The 20,412-nt window shown below is 34.5% G+C and overlaps 1 protein-coding gene and 1 pseudogene across 1 annotated transcript in view; both read right to left on the reverse strand.

Annotated features, from left to right (window-relative positions):
* Window positions 1-2,471: 2,471 nt before the first annotated feature.
* Window positions 2,472-5,135, reverse strand: LOC125818708 (putative late blight resistance protein homolog R1A-3; annotated as a pseudogene).
* Window positions 5,136-8,666: 3,531 nt separating this feature from the next.
* Window positions 8,667-20,412, reverse strand: part of LOC125818660 (serine/threonine-protein phosphatase 2A 65 kDa regulatory subunit A beta isoform-like) — a 32,379-nt gene continuing 20,633 nt past the window's right edge. The window contains exon 13 of the mRNA XM_049498176.1: window positions 8,667-9,085. Within this exon, the coding sequence (XP_049354133.1) occupies window positions 8,966-9,085 (120 nt within the window). The 3' untranslated portion in view covers window positions 8,667-8,965. The remainder of the gene's footprint in view (window positions 9,086-20,412) is intronic.

Here is a 20,412-nt window from a genome sequence, read left to right on the forward strand (position 1 = left end):
GTTATATTACTTTTATATAAGTAAAGTTGAGTTGTTATTGTTTTATCTTTAACAAGCTAAGTTGTTTACACTATTTTGCAAGCTTTATATATTGCATGTGTCGTATTGCTTTATATATTGAGTTCAGTTATTCATGAGTTGAAAAGAGCCAAGGTAAGAGTTCCTTTGTACTCCTTTCAAGTTTAAGTTGTGGTTTAGCTTTCCAGCTCGCATACTCATACATTCAATGTACTGATGCCAGTTGGCCTGCATCTTTTTATGATGCAAACACAGGTACCCAGGGCCAGCAGCCGGTTCGCCGTTGATCCAGTTGAGTACTTCCGAGTCAGTGGTGAGCCTCTTTGTGTTCCGGAGGACTCGATTATGTTGTTCTTTTAGTTTTGTTTTATTAGGATGTAGCGAGGTCTGTCCCAACATCCATCTCAGTAGTATAGAGGCTTCATAGACAGTCAGTCAGTTGGTTTGGAGTCTCTCATCTATGTATATATGTAAATATTCTATTTTGAGACTCGAGTTGCCTTTGTGGCCAGATTTTATTTTAGTCAGGTTGTTTTAAAAACCTTGCATTGCATTGAGTTTTCCGCTAAGTTAAGAAAGCCAGGCCAAAGGTTCGCTTTGGGGCCAACAATGGTTTTCGAGTGCCAGTCACGTCCAGGGTGTAGGCTCGGGGCGTGACAGTCGTGTTTATGTATTATGCCTAAACAAAACTAAGTCAACTTTAAGCATTTGGACATATAATTTTATCTCGTGATTTAAAAATTAACATTTGAATAAATAATTTTATCTCGTGATTTCAAATAATGAGCTAAAATTCCAATTTTCTTTAAAAAATTAATTTGAGAATTGCATATCATGATTTCATATTTTTTTAAAACAAATATTAACCCACAAATTTATATTTTATAAAAGAAAATTCCACCATTTTATATCTATATATTTCTTTTCAAGAATATCAAAGAAGTGATGAAATATTCAGGAATATAAACATGATAATAGAGTTACTAATGATATTAATCATGTTCAATTTTATTAAAGAGTAGTACACTACAACTCAGATTCAATTTTACTTTTTCTAGAATAACTTTGTGATAGCGTGTAAAAATCCAAATTACATATTCAAACAAAACTTCAATTTCATCTCATATAATTTTATATCATAATTTTAAATTCAATTCTTATTGTCACTATATTTCTTAATATATAGCGAGGACTAAGACTTCGTCAACTTTTAATTTTAATATTCAAGAACCACCCATTTAATAACTTTACCTTCTTTTTTTTGGTTTCCCATTGACAGTTTGTTAACTACCATAAAAACAACTTTTAATAGTTTTTTTTGGTTTCCCATTGACAGTTTGTTAACTACCATAAAAACAACTTTTAATAGTTTTTTTTGGTTTCCCATTGACAGTTTGTTAACTACCATAAAAACAATTTTTAATAGTATGGTTGTATATATATATATATATATATATAATATTAAAGTTTTTAATTGATATTAGTTAATTATAATACGATTCAAAGTCGCTATAATATATATATTTACTGGCAATTAAATTATTATTATTAATTAATTATCGTTGAATGTTATTTTTGGTAAGTGATATAGGCAAGTGGATAAACATTTATCACGTGGCGTTTCAAACTTTTTAGTTGGAGTTTGGACTTTGATTTCGTGAAAATTAAATAAGAACTTTATAAGTTAAACATATAAGATTTGCACTTATATTTTTCTTCCAAGAAAGGCGTGGAGTGTAGGGTGGGTAGGCCAGGTATGATATGATATGGTATTTGAAATTTTGATACGGTAATTTTGGTATTTTGTTTTTAAAATTACTTTATAATTATCATACCAATTTAATTTGATATGATTCACTATTTTGAAGTTCAATTTTGATATTTTGCGGTATGATAAATTGCTAATCATAGTTTGTTAAATTTTGACTAATATATACTCGTATAATAGAGTATTATGATTTCGACAAATCAGAAAATATTTCAATTGAATCATAGTAACACATTACACATGTAGAAATGTAGATTCAAAAGAAAGTAGAAACAAATCCTTTTGTTAATCAATTACATTTAAAATACATTTTAATCAAAATAGAGTAGTTAAAATTTCGACTTCTAAATATTTAGTTTATACTAATACTAGGTTGCACATTTGTTAGTGTTTTAATATATATATATATATATATATGTTATTTATGTAACTATACACTTTGGTATGATATTCAGTATTTATATAACTACAAGGTTCTGAATTCGGAAGATACCATTAGATGGTCCCTCAAAATAAGCTTCAATTCGCTGCATAAGAAAGATAAGAAGTAGAAGTCATCATCTTAATTTCAAAGAAGTATGATTTAATAAAAATGAGGTTTTAAATAATGTGAAGAATCGAAGAACTTTTAAGAGAGAATTATAACTTACTGTAGCTGTTATGGATGTAGACCTTAAGGATATTATTATCCCATGTCCTCTTGTTCTTGTTCGATATTTCTGACAGAATCCTCAGCAGTAGTGGTGCAATCATGTAACTCAATCAATTTCATGTAACTGTTATGGATGTAGACCTTAAGGATATTATTATCCAAGTTGTCTTGTTCGTGTTTGATATTTCTGACAGAATCCTCAGCAGTAGTGGTGCAATCATGTAATTCAATCAATTCCAAAGTACAAATTTCCCCAAAATCTGTTGGAATTGCTTGCAGGTCCTTGCATTTCTTCAGAACAAGGCGTTTTAGATTAGGGAAGTTGTCACTGCTAGCTTCCCAACCATTAAGATTTACCTCGCTCAGTAACAACAACTTCAAGCTTTTGAATATGTCTTTGTCAGTCAATCTCCATACATCATCATCGGCTTCACAATGCTTAAGTTTGAGCTCTTCAAGATGTGGCAACATGATAAAAGTTGATGATATCTCTTCCCAAATAAACTTACAACACTTAGTTAAAGACACTCTTCTAAGTGATTCCGGAAAAACAAATATTTTGATGGGATTTTCAAAATTAGATCTCCAGGAAAGCTTGAATGCCTCAAGTTTTCTCAAGCTCGACATATCCAAGAGATGACATCGAATAATGTGTCCTACTCTAAAAGGTGCGTGAATGGTCAATCTCTTTAAATTGGGGATGCTAGAAAAGACTTCATTTGTACAACTAGAGTAACAAATATTGTAAAATTCCACTAGATTTGGCATCCCTGTCACAAGATTGTTATCTATTCTAGGACTTGGTAAATAACCGGCTACCCTTAAACGTATATACCTCAAGTTCTTCATCATCCATATCTTCTGAGGTAAAGTCATATCTGGTGAATAAGTATCAGAAATTAGAGTTTGCAAATTTTGAAGCTCTGAGATTGATTCAGGAATATTGCCAGAACATCGAACTTGGAGATATCTCAAATGAAATAACTTTGTAACCACAAGTGAAAATGAGACAAACAAGGAAGGGAAGATGACCAATACCCTGAGATGGTTGAAACTAGAGAAAAGTTCATCTATTATAGGATTAAGGAGAAGATGCAAACGGGATCCAAAAGGTGGATCCAAGGAAGAAAAGCAGTAGATAGATCTGGCTACAGGGGGTAAGAGCTTATAAGTATCTTTAATATACTTTTCTTGAATACTGAAGCGACGAAAATTAGGCTTTTGTGCTGGTGAAAATGGAGTTCTCACAACATGCATAAACTGTCATTTCAGCTTCTATCAAACAGAACTCACGCAGCAGATCATGTATTCCGCATACTTTTAGCTCACCATTGAATCTTTTTTTTCTAGCCATTATCAAGTTCCTGTTGATAAGATCCTCCAGATAATGTTCAGCCACTTCCTCCAAACTTTCACGACTTCCAGCAGACGCCCTTATGAAACCTTCTGCGATCCATAATTGGATCAATCTCCGAGTATCAACTTGAAAATCCTCTGGGAAATCACCCATAGAAAGAAAGCACGGTTTGAGTCGATTAGGCAAGTGATGGTAACTCAAACCGAGCACTCCTAAGCATTTATTTGGATGACTAGCAATGATTTCACTTAAGGTTTTGGCAACATACTTCCAACTGTCTAATGTCTTGGGCACCGTTTTAGAGAGATGCCCTGCAATCACTGAAATTATTAAGGGAAGTCCTTGACATTTTCTGCTATTGTTTTTCCAATTTCTTCCAACTCAGCAGGATGATCGTGTTCTAGTCCAAACACCTTATCACGAAGTAACTTCCAACTGTTATCTAAATCCAAGAGGTTCATCTTATGAGGGATACTAGTATTTGCATACATCGCTACCTCAGTTTCCCTAGTAGTCAATAAGACCCGACTCCTATTGTTGCAATTAGGAAATATTTGTGATATGCTATCCCAAACATCCCTACTCCAAATATCATCAACAACAAAAAGGTATCTAGGACCCTTTAGACTCTTTTGCACCAGATCAGCTAACTCACTGTCATTCATATTAACATAATCTTTTGTGTTCTCAATAACTCTGTGCTTTGAAATGCAATGTAAAGCTTCTAACAATACATTTCTATATCGAAATTCTTGAGATATTGTAACCCAAACAAAAATGTCAAAGTGATACCTGATTGAAAGATGATCATAAGCTTTTTTAGCGAGTGTTGTTTTGCCAATGCCACCCATACCTGATATGGTGACAATGTCTAGATCCAACGTTGGTCCTGTCAATCTCTTATCTATTATCTCCAAGTCACCATCAAGTCCCTGCACAATATCATCTTCCAACTGATCTGACAGCATTGGATCACTCATAGAAGAAGCGCCAATCAAGGAATCCGCGGTTAGTTCAAGAATCTCCATCACTTGTTTCTTTGTCTTATCCATTTTTTTAAGAACATCCTTCGATGATTTCAGAAATGTCCAGCTTTTGCCTTCGATGATTTCAGAAATCATCATTTCAACAACATCCTCTGCCTCACTAACAACAACTCTAATATCTTCCTCCAAAGATTTGATTTTCTCATTGCTAGTGTTTTCAAGAGCATTTTGAAAACATTCAGCTGTAGCACGAAGAGAATCGAGCATTTCAGTACTGTGATCATGAAAGAGTTCTGAAATATATGGTTGATCAAGAGTTTGAAGAAGAGAAATTACAGCAGTATAAGCTTCCATCAAGTTAATATTGAGAGGAATTGAAACAAAAATAATTTTTGAACAAGTAGAGAGGATATAATTCAAGAATCATTTGTATTTAATAAATTATTTTGACTTACGAAGTCATTGTTTATTTAAAATGATTAGTGGGTAGGTATAATAATGACCGCCACTTGTTAATTTAAAAAACACCAATTATTGTTTATTTGTTCTCATTCGATAAAACAACCACCTTTACAGTGTTCTAAAAGTTCTTTACTTGACTCACCTACTACGGGATTAATCACGCCTAGAGTGGCAAACGAGCGAGTTGAATTGAATATGAGTCGATTAAAAAATGAGTTAAATAAAAATGGATAAGTTACTCGACTCGGCTCACATTTTAAATGAGTAAAACGAGTTACCCAATGGATAATATGTCACATTTTAAGTGCGTGAATGGTCAATCTCTTTAAATTAGGGATGCTAGAAAAGACTTCATTTGTACAACTAGAGTAACAAAGATTGTTATATATTCTAGGACTTAGTAAATAACTGGGTGCCGTTAAACGTATATACCTCAAGTTCTTCATCATCCATATCTTCCGAGATAAAGTTATATCCAATGATTTAACATCACAAATTAGAGGCAAATTCAGAAGCTCTGAGATTGATTCAGGAATATTGCCATAAAATCGAACTTGGAGATATCTCAAATGAAATAACTTTGTAATCACAAGTGGAAATGAGCCAATAATTACTAGCGACAATTAGGGGTGTTCATGGTTTGGATAAACACCGATCGAAAAATCGAACCAAACCGATAAAATAAAACCGATTTTATTTGGGTTTGGTTTTAGATTTTTGAAAATCGATAGTATTTGGTTTGGTTATGGTTTTATTCAAAAAAAACCGAAGAAATAACGGAACCAAACCGATTAATTATATACAAATATTTGTTCAATTTCATAGAAGTTGAAGTGTCTACTTCTGCACATTCATAGTTGGAGGGCATAATTGTCCGCTGAAACCAAGTTAAGGATCATGTTTATGTACTATGTCTTATATATATAATAACACAAATCTCATTAGCTTTGAGACTAATTACACAAATCTCATTAGCTCTATTATAGTTTTTGCCATATTTTGATACCTAGATACATATATTCAAGGTATCCAAATAAATATATCTCAGATATATATTAAATAAATACATCTAATTATATGTATCTAAATATGAAATGTAATTGAAAATTATCAATTTAGGAGCAAATCAAACAAAAAAGTACTCCTGCCACCACTATTTTAATATATAGCGAGGACTAAGACTTCGACAAAGACTACGTCAACTTTATATATATATAAAGTTATTACAAACGTCATATCTTCACCAACTACAATAAACTCATATTTCAACCCAATTACATGTTACTCCTTAAATATGGAATAAGGCACAAATTCTCTCACGCGCTTCACCTATGTGGAGTCATGAAATAGCGTGTCATATGAGAAAAGGTGTATGAAATTACAAAAAAAAAATGAATTCAGAGAGTAATAAAACCTTAATTTAATTAAGATGCATCTCTAAAATTTCGATCATGGTTTAGAGAGTACTTACGCCTTATCCCTTATAATATCTACTTGGAATCCATTATTTTGGCTATGCGTCCAATGTCACTATTTGGAGGCGGCATTTTTGAGGCTGAGTAGAAAAGGGAAGGACATGTGTATTTTTTTATTTTTGGTTTTTCACACGATCTACGATTTTCATATTAAAATTCGATTAAATTTTAATTTATACCAAAATTTATATGTTGAGGGATAAAATATTTCCTACCAAAGGAGACTCTCTATTTAGAGGGACTCGAATTCGAGACTATTGATTAAGAATGAAGGATTAGTTACCACTCCACCACAATCCTTATTGGCGAAAGGATAGGACATGTGTTTGCGGTTGTGTGTAGACATTTACGAGTATGAATCAAAAGGAAGACTTATCGCTATTAAAAAAAAAAATACATACACATGACTCTTAACTTGACGTAGCTGATAATTATGACTTTTAACTTAGGGTGTGCACAAGTAGACACTTAAACTTGTATAAAATTGAACAATATAGACATTTTCGCTCTACATGGCACCATACATGGCAATTTTGTGTCCTACGTGGCATCCTGCATGTATTATGTCATGTAGGACACATGTGTCTACTTGTTCAATTTTATAAAAGCTTAAGTGTCTACTTGTGCACACTCAAAGTTGGAGATCATAGTTGTCCGCTGAAGGTAAGTTAAATGTCATGTTTATGTATTATGCCTAAAAAACTAGGTCAACTTTAAGCATTTGGACATATAGTTTTATCTCGTGATTTAAAAAACATTATTTGAATAAATAATTTTATCTTGCGATTTCAAATCATGAGCTGAAATTCCAATTTTCTTTAAAAAATTATTTTGAGAATTTCATATCATGATTTCATATTTTTTAAAAACAAATATTAATCCACAAATTTATATTTTATAAAAGAAAATTCCACCATTTTATATCTTTCTTTTTTTTCAAGAATACCAAAGAAGTGATGAAATATTCAAGGAATATAAGCATGATGATATAGTTACTAATAATATTGATCATGTTCAATTTTATTAAAAAAAACAGTACATTACAACTCAAATTCAATTTTATTTTTAGAATAACTTTGTGATAGTGTATAAAAATCCAAATTACATATTTAAATAAAACTTCAACTTTATCTCATATAATTTTATATCATGATTTTAAATTCAGTTCTTATTTTCACTATTTTTTATTATATAGCGAGGACTAAGACTTCATCAACTTTTATATTTTAATATTCAAGAACCATCCATTTAATAAGTCCTACTTTTTTTTGGTTTCCCATTGACAGTTTGTTAACTACCATAAAAACAACTTTATCTAAGTCTTCTCAGAGTTTCTTACTAGCTAAGTTTTCTCTAATGACTTTTTGGTTTTCTGAAAGCAATCACCAAACGTCAATTAAGTGAAAAATAGTATTCATTTCAAGAAGTAAATTTCATGGAAACCCTCATATCTTTTGAGTTAAAATAAGATTAATATTCATTTCATGACAGACAATCTCTGATATAATGATCTTTCAGCAAAAAATGAGCCTAGAATAATAACCATTAAATAGAGAATAATCTTACAGCAAATTGGCACTTAAATTATCCAAATGTTTAACAAGAAAACACACGCATCCTATGTGACATAATACACATAGGATTTCATATAGAACGCAAAACTACCACATAGGATGTCACAATTGTTTAACTTTTGAATAGTTTAAATATGTACTTGTGCACACCCGAAATTGGAGGACATATATGCCAGTTGAGGCCAAGTTGAAATGCACGTTTATGTATTATGCATTCTTTATTAAAATGCACAATGATAAGAATCTTCTCAAAAACTACTGTATTGAAATCAAAATTTCAATAGGAACCTTCAACTCATCTACACTGACTGGACTATGATCATACAACAGAATGGCCATGACCCAACTAAATGGTCTACTATACAAAGCACCGAATATAACAGCCTTTAGTAACTAGAAAGAATCTAATAAGAAAAACCATTCATTCGAAGATACTAATTAGTTAGTCTAACAGCCAATTTACATGTAAATACTTGAGCTTACTGTAGGAAGCATTTCATATTTGACATCCTAAAATATATATTAGTATTAATAACACTCCCAAATCTCAAACAGATGTATTTCACTTTCTGCCTTCCCTCAACTGTTTCCTGGTGTGATGGCATAATCCTAGCCGTCCAGAGAGGATTTGACGACAGATTTCTGGTATTGAACCCCCAACAGATAAGTATCTCTAGCTTGACATCATGACATCATCAATTGACTGAAGTGCTTGACTTGCATAAAAACGGACATCAACATCAGGGTCCTCAGCTAGCTCTACTAAACTAGAGCGAATTGTTTTCCCTGCTACCTGGCAATTATAAGAGCCTTAGAAAGTCGGCACTAAGGTATAGCGAGGATATGCAAGTGTAAACTTTCTTCAACAAACAACAATGTAAGTAAGCTCCATCGTTATTTCAACTAAACCAAGTAACCAATCAAGAAAAGAAGGTAGATGAGAGTTCTCACTGATTGGTCAAGATCTCGAATATTCCACAAATTCATGGAATATTCATATAGAGGTCAAATCTAAATCATCCTAGTTCGAAAAATACGCCACAAACGACCCTCGAATCATGGATAAATCTTAGGAGAGTAGAATTAGGGATGAACATAATTGTACCCGCAATCTTGATAAATAAAATTATGTTTCTTCATATTTTTTTGTGATTGTAATTTATTTTCTGTCACTTTAAAATTTATTGCAAACACTAATAATTACTGACATCATGTTGTGTATTAATTGCCCTGAGTTTCTTACCATAAACTCAGCAAAGACTGCAAGAAAAAAAAAAGATGAAATGTGGTGAATTCTTATCAAAGAATATCCCACTATTTGTCCTTGATCCAGGCTCCCAGCAATGTCAGTGCAAAGAATATCATCTGCAAAATGAGGAAAACCAGTAAAAGAGGTGGTGCACATACATTTTTTTGTCAAAGAGAATATTCTCTCGCCTATAGCTCTGTTGCTCGGACTCTACAAAAATGGTGTGTCCCAGATCCTCCAAAAGTAGTGCATTTTTTGAGAATCTGACACGAGTGCAACAACAATTTTGGAGCAACTTAGGCCTATTGTACCATAAAAGTTGTATGAGTTAGAATAAAAAGATATACTAGTACTAAAAGAATATTGATCATGCATTGTTGAACCATATGTTTAAGTAGAAATATCCCCCAGTTGTGTATAGTAGAAACTTAAAACAATTTATGAACAAAATGAATTTGACTGACCTTAATATCATTATCAAGAGGGGCATTGTGTAACAAACTCAATTCCAGCAGAAGCACTCTTATATATATTAATCACTGAATACAAGTTATAATGTAGAATACGCACAACAAAGTAATAATACACTAACTAAGGAGAGGTAAATCAAGAAAGAAGTAACCAGGGATGAGATACAAGACCATAGAAAGGAGATGAGAGGATCAGAAAGCCAAAGCTTCACATAATAGTTTTTCATAACCATTCTTCTAACTCCTAGCCCTTTTTAACAAAGTGTAAATGGGCCTGGATCCCAAATAAAACTGGACCTATTGCTTGCTTTCGGCCCAATAGCTCTTGTCAGCCCAATAACTACTTGTGTGACCTTGATATCGATATTGAGTTGGACTTGGTTCATAACACATTGTTACAGGAAATTGTCACTAAAATTATCCAAATGTTTAACAAGAAAACACACGCATCCTATGCGACATAATACACATAGGATTTCATATAGGATGCAGAACTACCACGTAGGATGTCACAGTTGTTTAACTTTTGAATAGTTTAAATATCTACTTGTGCACATCCGAAATTGAAGGACATATATGCCAGTTGAGGCCAAGTTGAAATGCACGTATCATGCCTTCTTTATTAAAATGCACAATGATAAGAATCTTCTCAAAAACTACTGTATTGAAATCAAAATTTCAGTAGGAACCTTCCAACTCATCTACACTAGACTATGATCATACAACAGAATGGTGACCCAACTAAATGGTCTACTATACGAAGCACCAAATATAACAGTTACTTATTTATTTCGAACTATCCTTATTTATTTCGAACTATCACATGAAACAAAATAGATGTTACATGAGTATATCACTAGTTACTGTTTACAAAATACAAAATTACAATTGGCCGAGACATGTATTAAACATGCTTATTCCTAAAACATGAAATTAACAAACGATTAGAATATCATCATATATCATATATTATTATAAGTGGGAAGCTCCTAACCTCAAAATTGGATTACCATTTTGCCCTTAATTTAACTCAAAATATTATAAAATATAATATTAAATAATAAACCTACCATATTATACTAATCATCATATTTATATTTATATAATTATTATATATTAGTAATAAGTCTGATAATCTGAAATTTGGAGAAAATGAAAAGTCTATTACACAATCTCATAATAATAATAATAATGTTAAAGGAGAACAGTTACCAAGAAACTCTTCATCAACTTTTCCTTTTCGTCTCTTTTCATATGAAACGTAGGCTCTTAGTTTTTGGTGTAAATTTGTTTTGCAGAGTTATTGCTAATTGTTTTCAGTGATATCCTATACTGTTCCTTTTCCATGATATTTATCAATTACCAAATAATTGCAAGAGGTTTACTGTTAACCAACTTCTCCGCCATGATGCTCAAATTGCACATTTGGTTCAAAGAAACAAAGGTAAGTAGCAATCTATTTCACATGGTATTGCTTGCGACAAGTTTATGTAAAGTAAATGTGGACTTTTTATTGAATACCACGAACGAATAAGCTAGAAATTAACTTTAATCGTCATATTATCATTTGACGGTACACATATTGCAACTAACTATTTCTATACACATTCTTGTGTGGTTGTTTCTCCCGTCTAATCCCTATTTAATTGACAAATTGAAAACTTGTATTTGTTTTAGTTTTCATTGAATGCTAGAGACTTGGTAATTGAACGTAAAGTGAGAAATAGCTCAATTGTGAGCTTTTACAGAGAGCTTCTAGGAGCTTCTAAATTCTTTGTATTGCAAAATGAATTGTGTTACTTACAGTATTACAAGACATCTATATTTATACACATCAGTGAACTAACTCTAACTAACTCAGTTGGTTATAACTAACTATTACAAAATTACTTTTCTGCCCTTAACTACTTAACTGATTCCTAACTTTCACACTCTTCTTCACTCCCCTTCAAGCTAGGAGGTGAAAAAATGTTTAAGACTCCAAGCTTGGACAAGAGGTGATCATGTTGCAGTCTGGATAAACCTTTAGTTAGGATATCTGCTGGTTGTTCTTTAGTTGAGATGTAGTCTACTTTGATTAGCCCCTTTTGTAGTTTCTCCCGTATGAAGTGACAATCAATTTCAATATGCTTAGTTCTTTCGTGAAATACTGGAATTGCTGCAATCTGAATTGCAGCCTTACTGTCACTGTATATTTGAACTGGCAATTGAATCTCAACCCCCACTTCCTTCAGCATTCCAAGTAGCCATACTAACTCTGACACTGTAGTGGCTAGACTTCTGTATTCAGCTTCTGCTGAACTTCTGGACACAGTGGTTTGTTTCTTGGCCTTCCACGACACTAGTGACTTACCAATTTTAACCATATACCCTGTAACAGACTTTCTAGTAATTGCACATGAGGCCCAATCAACATCACAGTAAGCAGTCAGTAATTCATTAGAGTTACTGGCAAACACTAATCCTTGTCCAGGTTGTCTTTTAAGATATCTTACCACTCTTAAGGCTGCATCCAGATGTGACTTCTTTGGATGTTGTAGAAATTGACTTAGTGTTTGAGTGCTGAAGGTTATATCTGGCCTGGTCATATTCAAATACAACAGTTTGCCAATTAATTTCTGATACATGGTTTGATCTACCAGTGGATCATCTGAGTCTTCTTGTTGTCTGTTTGTCTGCTCATCATACTCCTTGGATGTTAGTTTGACATTGATGTCAATAGGAGTTCCAGTAGGCTTAGCTGCTGTCATGCCCACTTCAGATATAAGTTCAAGAGTGTACTTCATTTGATGCATTAGTATACCTTCAGAAGACCTTGTAAACTCAATGCCTAGAAAGTATTTTAACTCTCCCAAATCCTTCATTTTAAAAACCTGTTGTAGTGACTTCTTGGTTTCTTCTATTAGCTTCAAACTACTCCCAGTTACTAACATATCATCCACATACACAAGTACTATAATGATCCCTGCATCTGACTTATTTATGAACAAAGAGTAATCATGTTGACTCTGCTTGAAATTCAGCTTGATAAGGGCCTCAGTTAACTTGTGATTCCATTGCCTTGGGGCTTGCTTCAGTCCATAGAGAGATTTTGTTAGCCTACACACCTTCTCCCCTTGACTAACAAAACCTTGAGGCAGGTGCATGTAAATTTCATCTGTCAGATCACCCTGTAAGAATGCATTAAAGACATCCATTTGGTGAATATGCCACTGTCTAGAAGCAGCTAAAGCAACAATAGATCTCACTGTAACCATCTTGACAACAGGTGAGAATGTCTCTGAGTAATCAATACTTTCCTGCTGACTATATCCTTTGGCAACCAACCTTGCCTTGAACCTGTCTATTTCCCCTGTGGACTTATATTTAACCTTGTAAATCCATTTGCAGCCAATAGGCCTTTTACCAAGAGGGAGATCAGTAATCTGCCAAGTCTGATTGCTTTCCAAAGCCTGAATTTCAGCCGTCATAGCATCAATCCATCTCGGATCTTTGATAGCCTCTGAATAAGTAGTTGGTTCTCTAATGAAGGAGGTTGCTGCAATATAGCATTGATAGTGGGGAGACAGGTGAGAATAACTCATGTAATCAGACAATGGATACTTTACACCCTTAGTAGCACTCAATGAGACAAAGTCTTTCAACCATGGTGGAGAATGCTTGACTCTAGTGGATCTTCTTGTCCCTGTTAGGACCTCAGACTCCAGATTTTGTGAGCCTAGGACAGCAGTATGAGAATCATCAGGATCAGGCCTTTGGGAAGAGACACTTTTTTCTCTTACAGAAGGAAATAATTCAGACTCAGTGTGACTTGGCTCACATACATTCACCATATTGTCAGCCTTTTGGAGAACAGGAGGGAAGTGATCTGTTTGAATAGATAACTCAGGGTTATTTTGTAGAGAATCTACAAAGATAGGCGGAGGGACTGAGTTGTCCATTTGAGCAAACGGAAAGATGTCTTCTCGAAATAGCACATCTCTACTAGTAAAAAAAGAATTACTATGTAAATCCAACAATAAGTACCCCTTTTGTACATCTGAGTATCCCATATGTATAGCTGATCTAGATCTTGGGAGCAACTTGTCATGCTCATTGAGAACTTTTGCAAAACACAAACAGCCTATAGTCCTCAAGTGAGTTAGTACAGGTGGGCTCCCATACAGCTTCTCATAAGGTGTCTGAAATTGAAGCACACTACTAGGTAGTCTGTTAATAACATAAGCAGCAGCCAGCACACAGTGTCCCCAATACTTCAAAGGAATTTTTTTCCTGAAATCTAAGTGCTCTTGTTACCTCAAGCAAATGTCTATGCTTTCTTTCAGCCACACCATTTTGCTGAGGAGTATATGGACAAGTTCTTTGATGAATGATCCCCAAATCTTTAAACAGTTGAGCACAGACTGAGTTAACAAACTCAGTGCCATTGTCAGTTCTTAACACCTTCACAGATTTGCCAAATTGAGTTTTCACATATTGCAGAAAAACTTTAAGTGAGACACACACATCAGACTTAAATTGCAATAAGAACAGCCAGGTCATTCTGGAAAAATCATCCACAATAGTCAGAAAATATCTATTTCCATCAACTGTATGAGTATTGTAAGGACCCCAAAGATCAATGTGTACTAAATCAAAGCAATCAGTACTTTTGATACAACTAGAAGGAAATACAGTTCTTGTTTGTTTAGCATAAGGGCATACTAGACACTTAGAGATATTACACAAACTTTGTTTAGTCATAGCAAACATTTTAGAGAGAACTACTGAGGACACATGTCCAAGTCTTTTGTGCCATAACTCTAAAGTGGATTCCTGGAGTACTAAGTCCAGCTTAGAACCAGCACACAGAGAATCTTTCTTGTAGTTATTTAGTTGTCTCAACAGCACATATAGACCACCATCTTCCTTACCAACCTCCTTCACCCTTCCACTGAAGAGCTCCTGGAATACACAAAAATGAGGGAAAAAAGTGACTGAGCAGCCTAAATCTTGTGTGATTTTGCTGACAGACATGAGATTATACTTGAAGTCAGGGATGTGAAACACATCGGTAAGTATACTTCTATTTGATAAGGCACAAGAACCAATATGAGTTACTTGAGTGACATCACCATTAGGAAGAGATATTGTCCTAGGAACTTCAAGTTTTGACACAGTCTCCTTAGTCAACATACCCAGATTAGACACCATATGATTTGTAGCTCCTGTATCAATAATCCAGACTTGACTATTGTCAGATACAAAGAGAACATTACCTGCAGTGTGTGCTACATTACCATCACTGGTAGTATGTTCTGGTTTGTTCTGAAACATTTGAAGGATGTGATCATACTGATCTTTTGTGAATGTGCAACCCTGAAAGAGTTGTTGAACCTCCTTCTCAGCATGGCTTGCAACCTTAGTGTAGTGAGGAACTGCAGAAGCACCAGACCCTGCTATAGACATAACAGATCCTGCATATCTGTTAGTAGACACAGGATCACCAGTGTGTCCCAAATCTGGCATATAAGCATTATTATTCAAGCCATATGAGAAATTGGCTTGAGCTGGTAAAGATCCTGGATAAGAATCAGATGTACCAGGTGCAGATGAACCACTTAGAACCTTTCTTTTGGACTTAAAATCAGGAGGATACCCTATCACCTTGTAGCAGAATTCCTTGCTGTGTCCTTCGCATTTACAGAATTCACACACTAGAAGGGAGTTCCTTTTGAACCTTTGACTTACGCCTGAGCTATTACCAACCTTAGAATACAAAGACAAGGACTCCATACCAACTGCACTCATGCCCATACCACCAGTGCTGGTAACTACAGCTTTTTGACTCTCATCCCCCACTATCATAGCATAGGCCTGATTAATGTTTGGGAGTGGATCCATCAAAAGGATCTGACTCCTAGCCTGATGATATAATTCATTCAATCCCATCAAAAATTGGTATAACTTCTGCCTGTTTAAATGCACTACAAAACCTCTTGATTTGTCACAATTGCAGCAGGGAGGAGGCACTAAGGCCTCAAATTCATCCCACAAAGTTTTCAGTCTAGTGTAGTACACAGACACAGAAGCAGTTCCTTGTTGTAAAGAGGTTATATCTTTATGGAGACTATAGGTTCTAGACCCATCCACTCTGTCAAACCATTCTTTTAAGTCATTCCAAACATCAAACGCAGTAGTAGCAAAAGCTATTCCACTCAGTAAACTCTTAGACACCGAGTTCATAAGCCAGGATAACACAATTGCATTCACTCTTTCCCAATGTCCCCCTAAGTCATCACTGTATACCTCCTTTCTAGAAGTGCCATCAATTAGACCAATTTTGTTCCGCCCTAGCAGAGCTAGCCTAACTGATCTACTCCACAAGGTATAATTCTCAATTCCTAACAACTGAAACGAGATGATACTGATCCCACTCACATCAGTAGGACTAAGAAATAAGGGATGATTATAGTCAATACCTTGTCCTGGAGCTGGATTTCCTGATGTTGCACTTCCATTTGCAGATCCAGATGCAATTTGTCCATTAAGCAGAGTCTGAGGATGCTCAACTGCTGTGTGTTCATTCGTCATGACTAATCTATGAGAAATTGTTGTCGCGGAAGCAATATGTCACTCCCCGAGCCTACACCCTGGGCGGGACCGGCACCTGGAGACCATTGTTGGTCCCAGGCGAACCCTTGGCCTGGCTTTCTTAACTCAGCGGAAACCTAACTCAACCGAATAACTCAATGTCATGCAAAGACATAAACAACGTAACTAATAACAATTACGGCCCAAAGGGCAACTCGAGTCTCAAAATAGAATATTTACATATATATACATATACATGGATGAGAGACTCAAAGCTAACTGACTGACTGACTGTCTGACTGTCTATTGAAGCCTCTAATATACTGAGATGGATGTGGGCACAGACCCCGCAACACCCTAATAGAACAAAACTAAGTACACAAAACAATTGAGTCCTCCGGAATACAAGGAGGCTCACCACAGACTCTGGAGTGCTCAGCTGGATCAACGACGTGCAGGATGCTGATCCGGGGTACCTGTATCTGCATCATTAGACGATGCAGGCCAACTGGCATCAGTACATGGAATGTACGAATATGTGAGCTGGAAAAGCTGAACCACAACTTAAACTTGAAAGGAGAACAAGAGATCACTTACCTTGACTCTGAACGACTCATATAAATAACTGGACTCAAAGTAAAGCACTAAGACACGAGCCATACATATAAAGCTTGTAAAAGAATGTAAACAACTTAGATCGTTAGGGATAAAATGACAACAAACTCAACTTGTCTTTTATAAACATAATACAACTTTTGTGGGAGGTTCTTTAACCGACAACCACCACTACGAGCCTTAGTGATGATACAACGTTTTACCTCACGTTGCCAAAGGACCATCCTATACCTTGCCATCGATATAGGACCTTACTTTTGCTTAGTGGATCCACTAGCCTAATCTTACGTGATCATCTAAAAAGAATGATACGTCAAGTCCCATGTTGGCGCATGGTTCTTATGGAGAGTTGAGTTAATATGAACTCGTGTCCCCAATTCGGTGCTCAATACTACTCCCAAAAATACTTTGGCTCATGCTTTTAAAATAACTTCTTTCTTTGATTGAGACGATTACTCAAAACTTAGCCCCAAAGGCTCTTTTGGAAAACATGGCTCCTTTCTTACTTAAATGTAAAAAAAAACATTTAGAACTTCTTTGGGAAGTACATAGTTCCCTAATAACTTTGGAGAAATGGACTCGACTCTTTACTCCTTACCTTACTTAAACTCTTTACTTTTGACTTGACTTGAAACTCTTAACTCAACTTGAGACTTGAAACGACGTTAAGACGTTCAATAACGACTCTTGAAAAGCTTTAAAGACTTGCTTTGGCTTGCTTAACTTCTAAGCTTGGCTCTAACTCCACTTGACTTCTAACTTCACTTGACTCGATCCTAACTTTCTTGAATTTAATTATGGATTCAAGGACTTGATTGATATTTGGAAGGACCTCATGGTGTTTAGGAATGATTTGGGAATGATTTGGGACCGCCAAACTAAAGAAAATCTTCGAACATAAATTCTGAAAACAGTGGAGTCCGCGTCCTGTCCGCGACGCGGAGAAGATTTTGTTCACAGAGGGAACAAGTCCGCGACGCGGACGTGCCCCTTGCAAGCTGTCCAACTTTCTCCTTCACGATACCAACTCTAAACTCCCTAACTTCAAGGGTTCCATCCTCCAATCTCTTAGAACATAAAGTCCTTCAACATTCAATAGATTTCAACTCAAAATCCCAACCAAATCATGTACTAAACCAACAAGAACTTCAACAACACAATCACAAGGGTTCAACAACACAATCACAAGGGTTCAACAACACAACAACCAACAATTTCAACAACTTCAACACAAATACAATCTTTTCTCAAATCATAAAATGAGCTTGGTGTGTGGGGGAAAGGATCAACCCACACAAAGAACTCACATACCTTGATAGGGATCACCCCCGACGAAAATCCACGATGATCTTGACGGAACTTGCTTGATCTTCCTCTTTCTTCCCTTCTTCTTCTCCTCCTTCTCTTCTTCACTCTCAAGCCCTAGCCTTCACTCTCTTAAAATGGAAAAATTATCCAAATATCAGCCTAACACAACAATATATCTTCACAAGAAATAGCTAGGGAAAAGACCAAAATGCCCTTAAAAATTCTCGGACGGAATTCCTTGTCGACTGCCCAACTTTCAGAGGGCATATCTCACTCATACGAACTCGGAATCGAGCAAAATCGGCGGCGTTGGAAAGATCGTTCCGAGGGCTATGCAACCATAACTGGAAATACTTCTAAATCATCATGATCTAGAAGTTACTACTGATCAAAGTTGGCCAAACACTCACCTTTTCCATACTTAGCCAAAATTTTCCAGATTTTCAAATCCTTTCCAAAAATGAAAATTTCCAATTCTAAGCCTCTTCAATTATTTTTACATTGCCGGACGTTACACAATAACACTTCAAACAGAGTAACTTCAAGCTCAAATAACCTTCAACTTGTAATTGAGCTCTGATCTGCAACTTTGAACAAAACGAAAAACAGATGAATCGATGAATCACCTTCTGATTCTTTGATCCTACGTCCAATCGACTTCAACAGTAATCACTGTGAGGTTCTGCTCTGATACCATGAACGTAAAGTGAGAAATAGCTCAATTGTGAGCTTTTACAGAGAGCTTCTAGGAGCTTCTAAATGTTTTGTATTGCAAAATGAATTGTGTTACTTACAGTATTACAAGACATCTATATTTATACACATCAGTGAACTAACTCTAACTAACTCAGTTGGTTATAACTAACTATTACAAAATTACTTTTCTGCCCTTAACTACTTAACTGATTCCTAACTTTCACACTCTTCTTCAGTAATGTAGTTATTTTTCTTTCTTTCCATGCATTTATTTCAAAATTATTGTTTCTTTATTGTGTATCAGCTTTATTTAGGCACAACTGTGCTCATATATTTATTTTAACATAACAACAGGCACAAGTTATGACTTTGTGGTTGTTGAGGCATCAAAATGATACATGGAGAAATTGTTGAATTTAAATTATCTATGTATTTGTATGCATAATACTTGTACTACTTCATAATTAACCAATTTTTTTAAATTCATTTGGATTATAGAATTGAGAGGTATTTTAATTTTTGTGAAATGAAAATGTATCTTTTTTCTTTTGTCATTCTACAGTTTTTGTATTTATTTCATTAATTGTTATCGTCTTTGAATTTTAGAGACTACGAGGATAAAAACATTCAAGTGTCATCTTTACGTAAAATGCTTGCTTGGGTGTGAAAGGAGGAATATTTTATTAGGTAGTACAATTAATTTCATATTTTACTTAATCTGATAAAACATTTTTAAATCTAAACCAACAATCCTATTTGGGGTTTTGTAAAAAGATATGTTTCTTCATATTTTTCTGTTGTAAATTTTTAAAATATTTTTACATGCATTTATTAAAATTGGAGCAAGAATTCACTTGCATACAATCCGAGGCTATTATATCGTCCCACTAATTGTGTTTTTAATGAATAAATTCAAATAATATAAGTGGAAACAAAAAGAGTTGAAAATTGAAATAGCAAAATATCCCTATAAAATTGAGTTACTACAATAATACCATTAATCATATATCGTCCTAATATATATATATATATATATATATATATATTAGAATGCTTTATTTATATATTATTATTATTATTATTATTTAATAAAATTGTTATAAAACTAAAAGTGGAAAGATGTTAAGTCAAAAGTTGATATTATTTGCACGTATTTCACATTGTCTTTATTCATTGTAATACAATTTTATCATTTATTAAAATTTAAAA

This window comes from Solanum verrucosum, unplaced genomic scaffold, assembly GCF_900185275.1.
Source record: "Solanum verrucosum unplaced genomic scaffold, falcon-dt-bn FXZP01000614.1, whole genome shotgun sequence".
Lineage (NCBI taxonomy): Eukaryota > Viridiplantae > Streptophyta > Magnoliopsida > Solanales > Solanaceae > Solanum > Solanum verrucosum.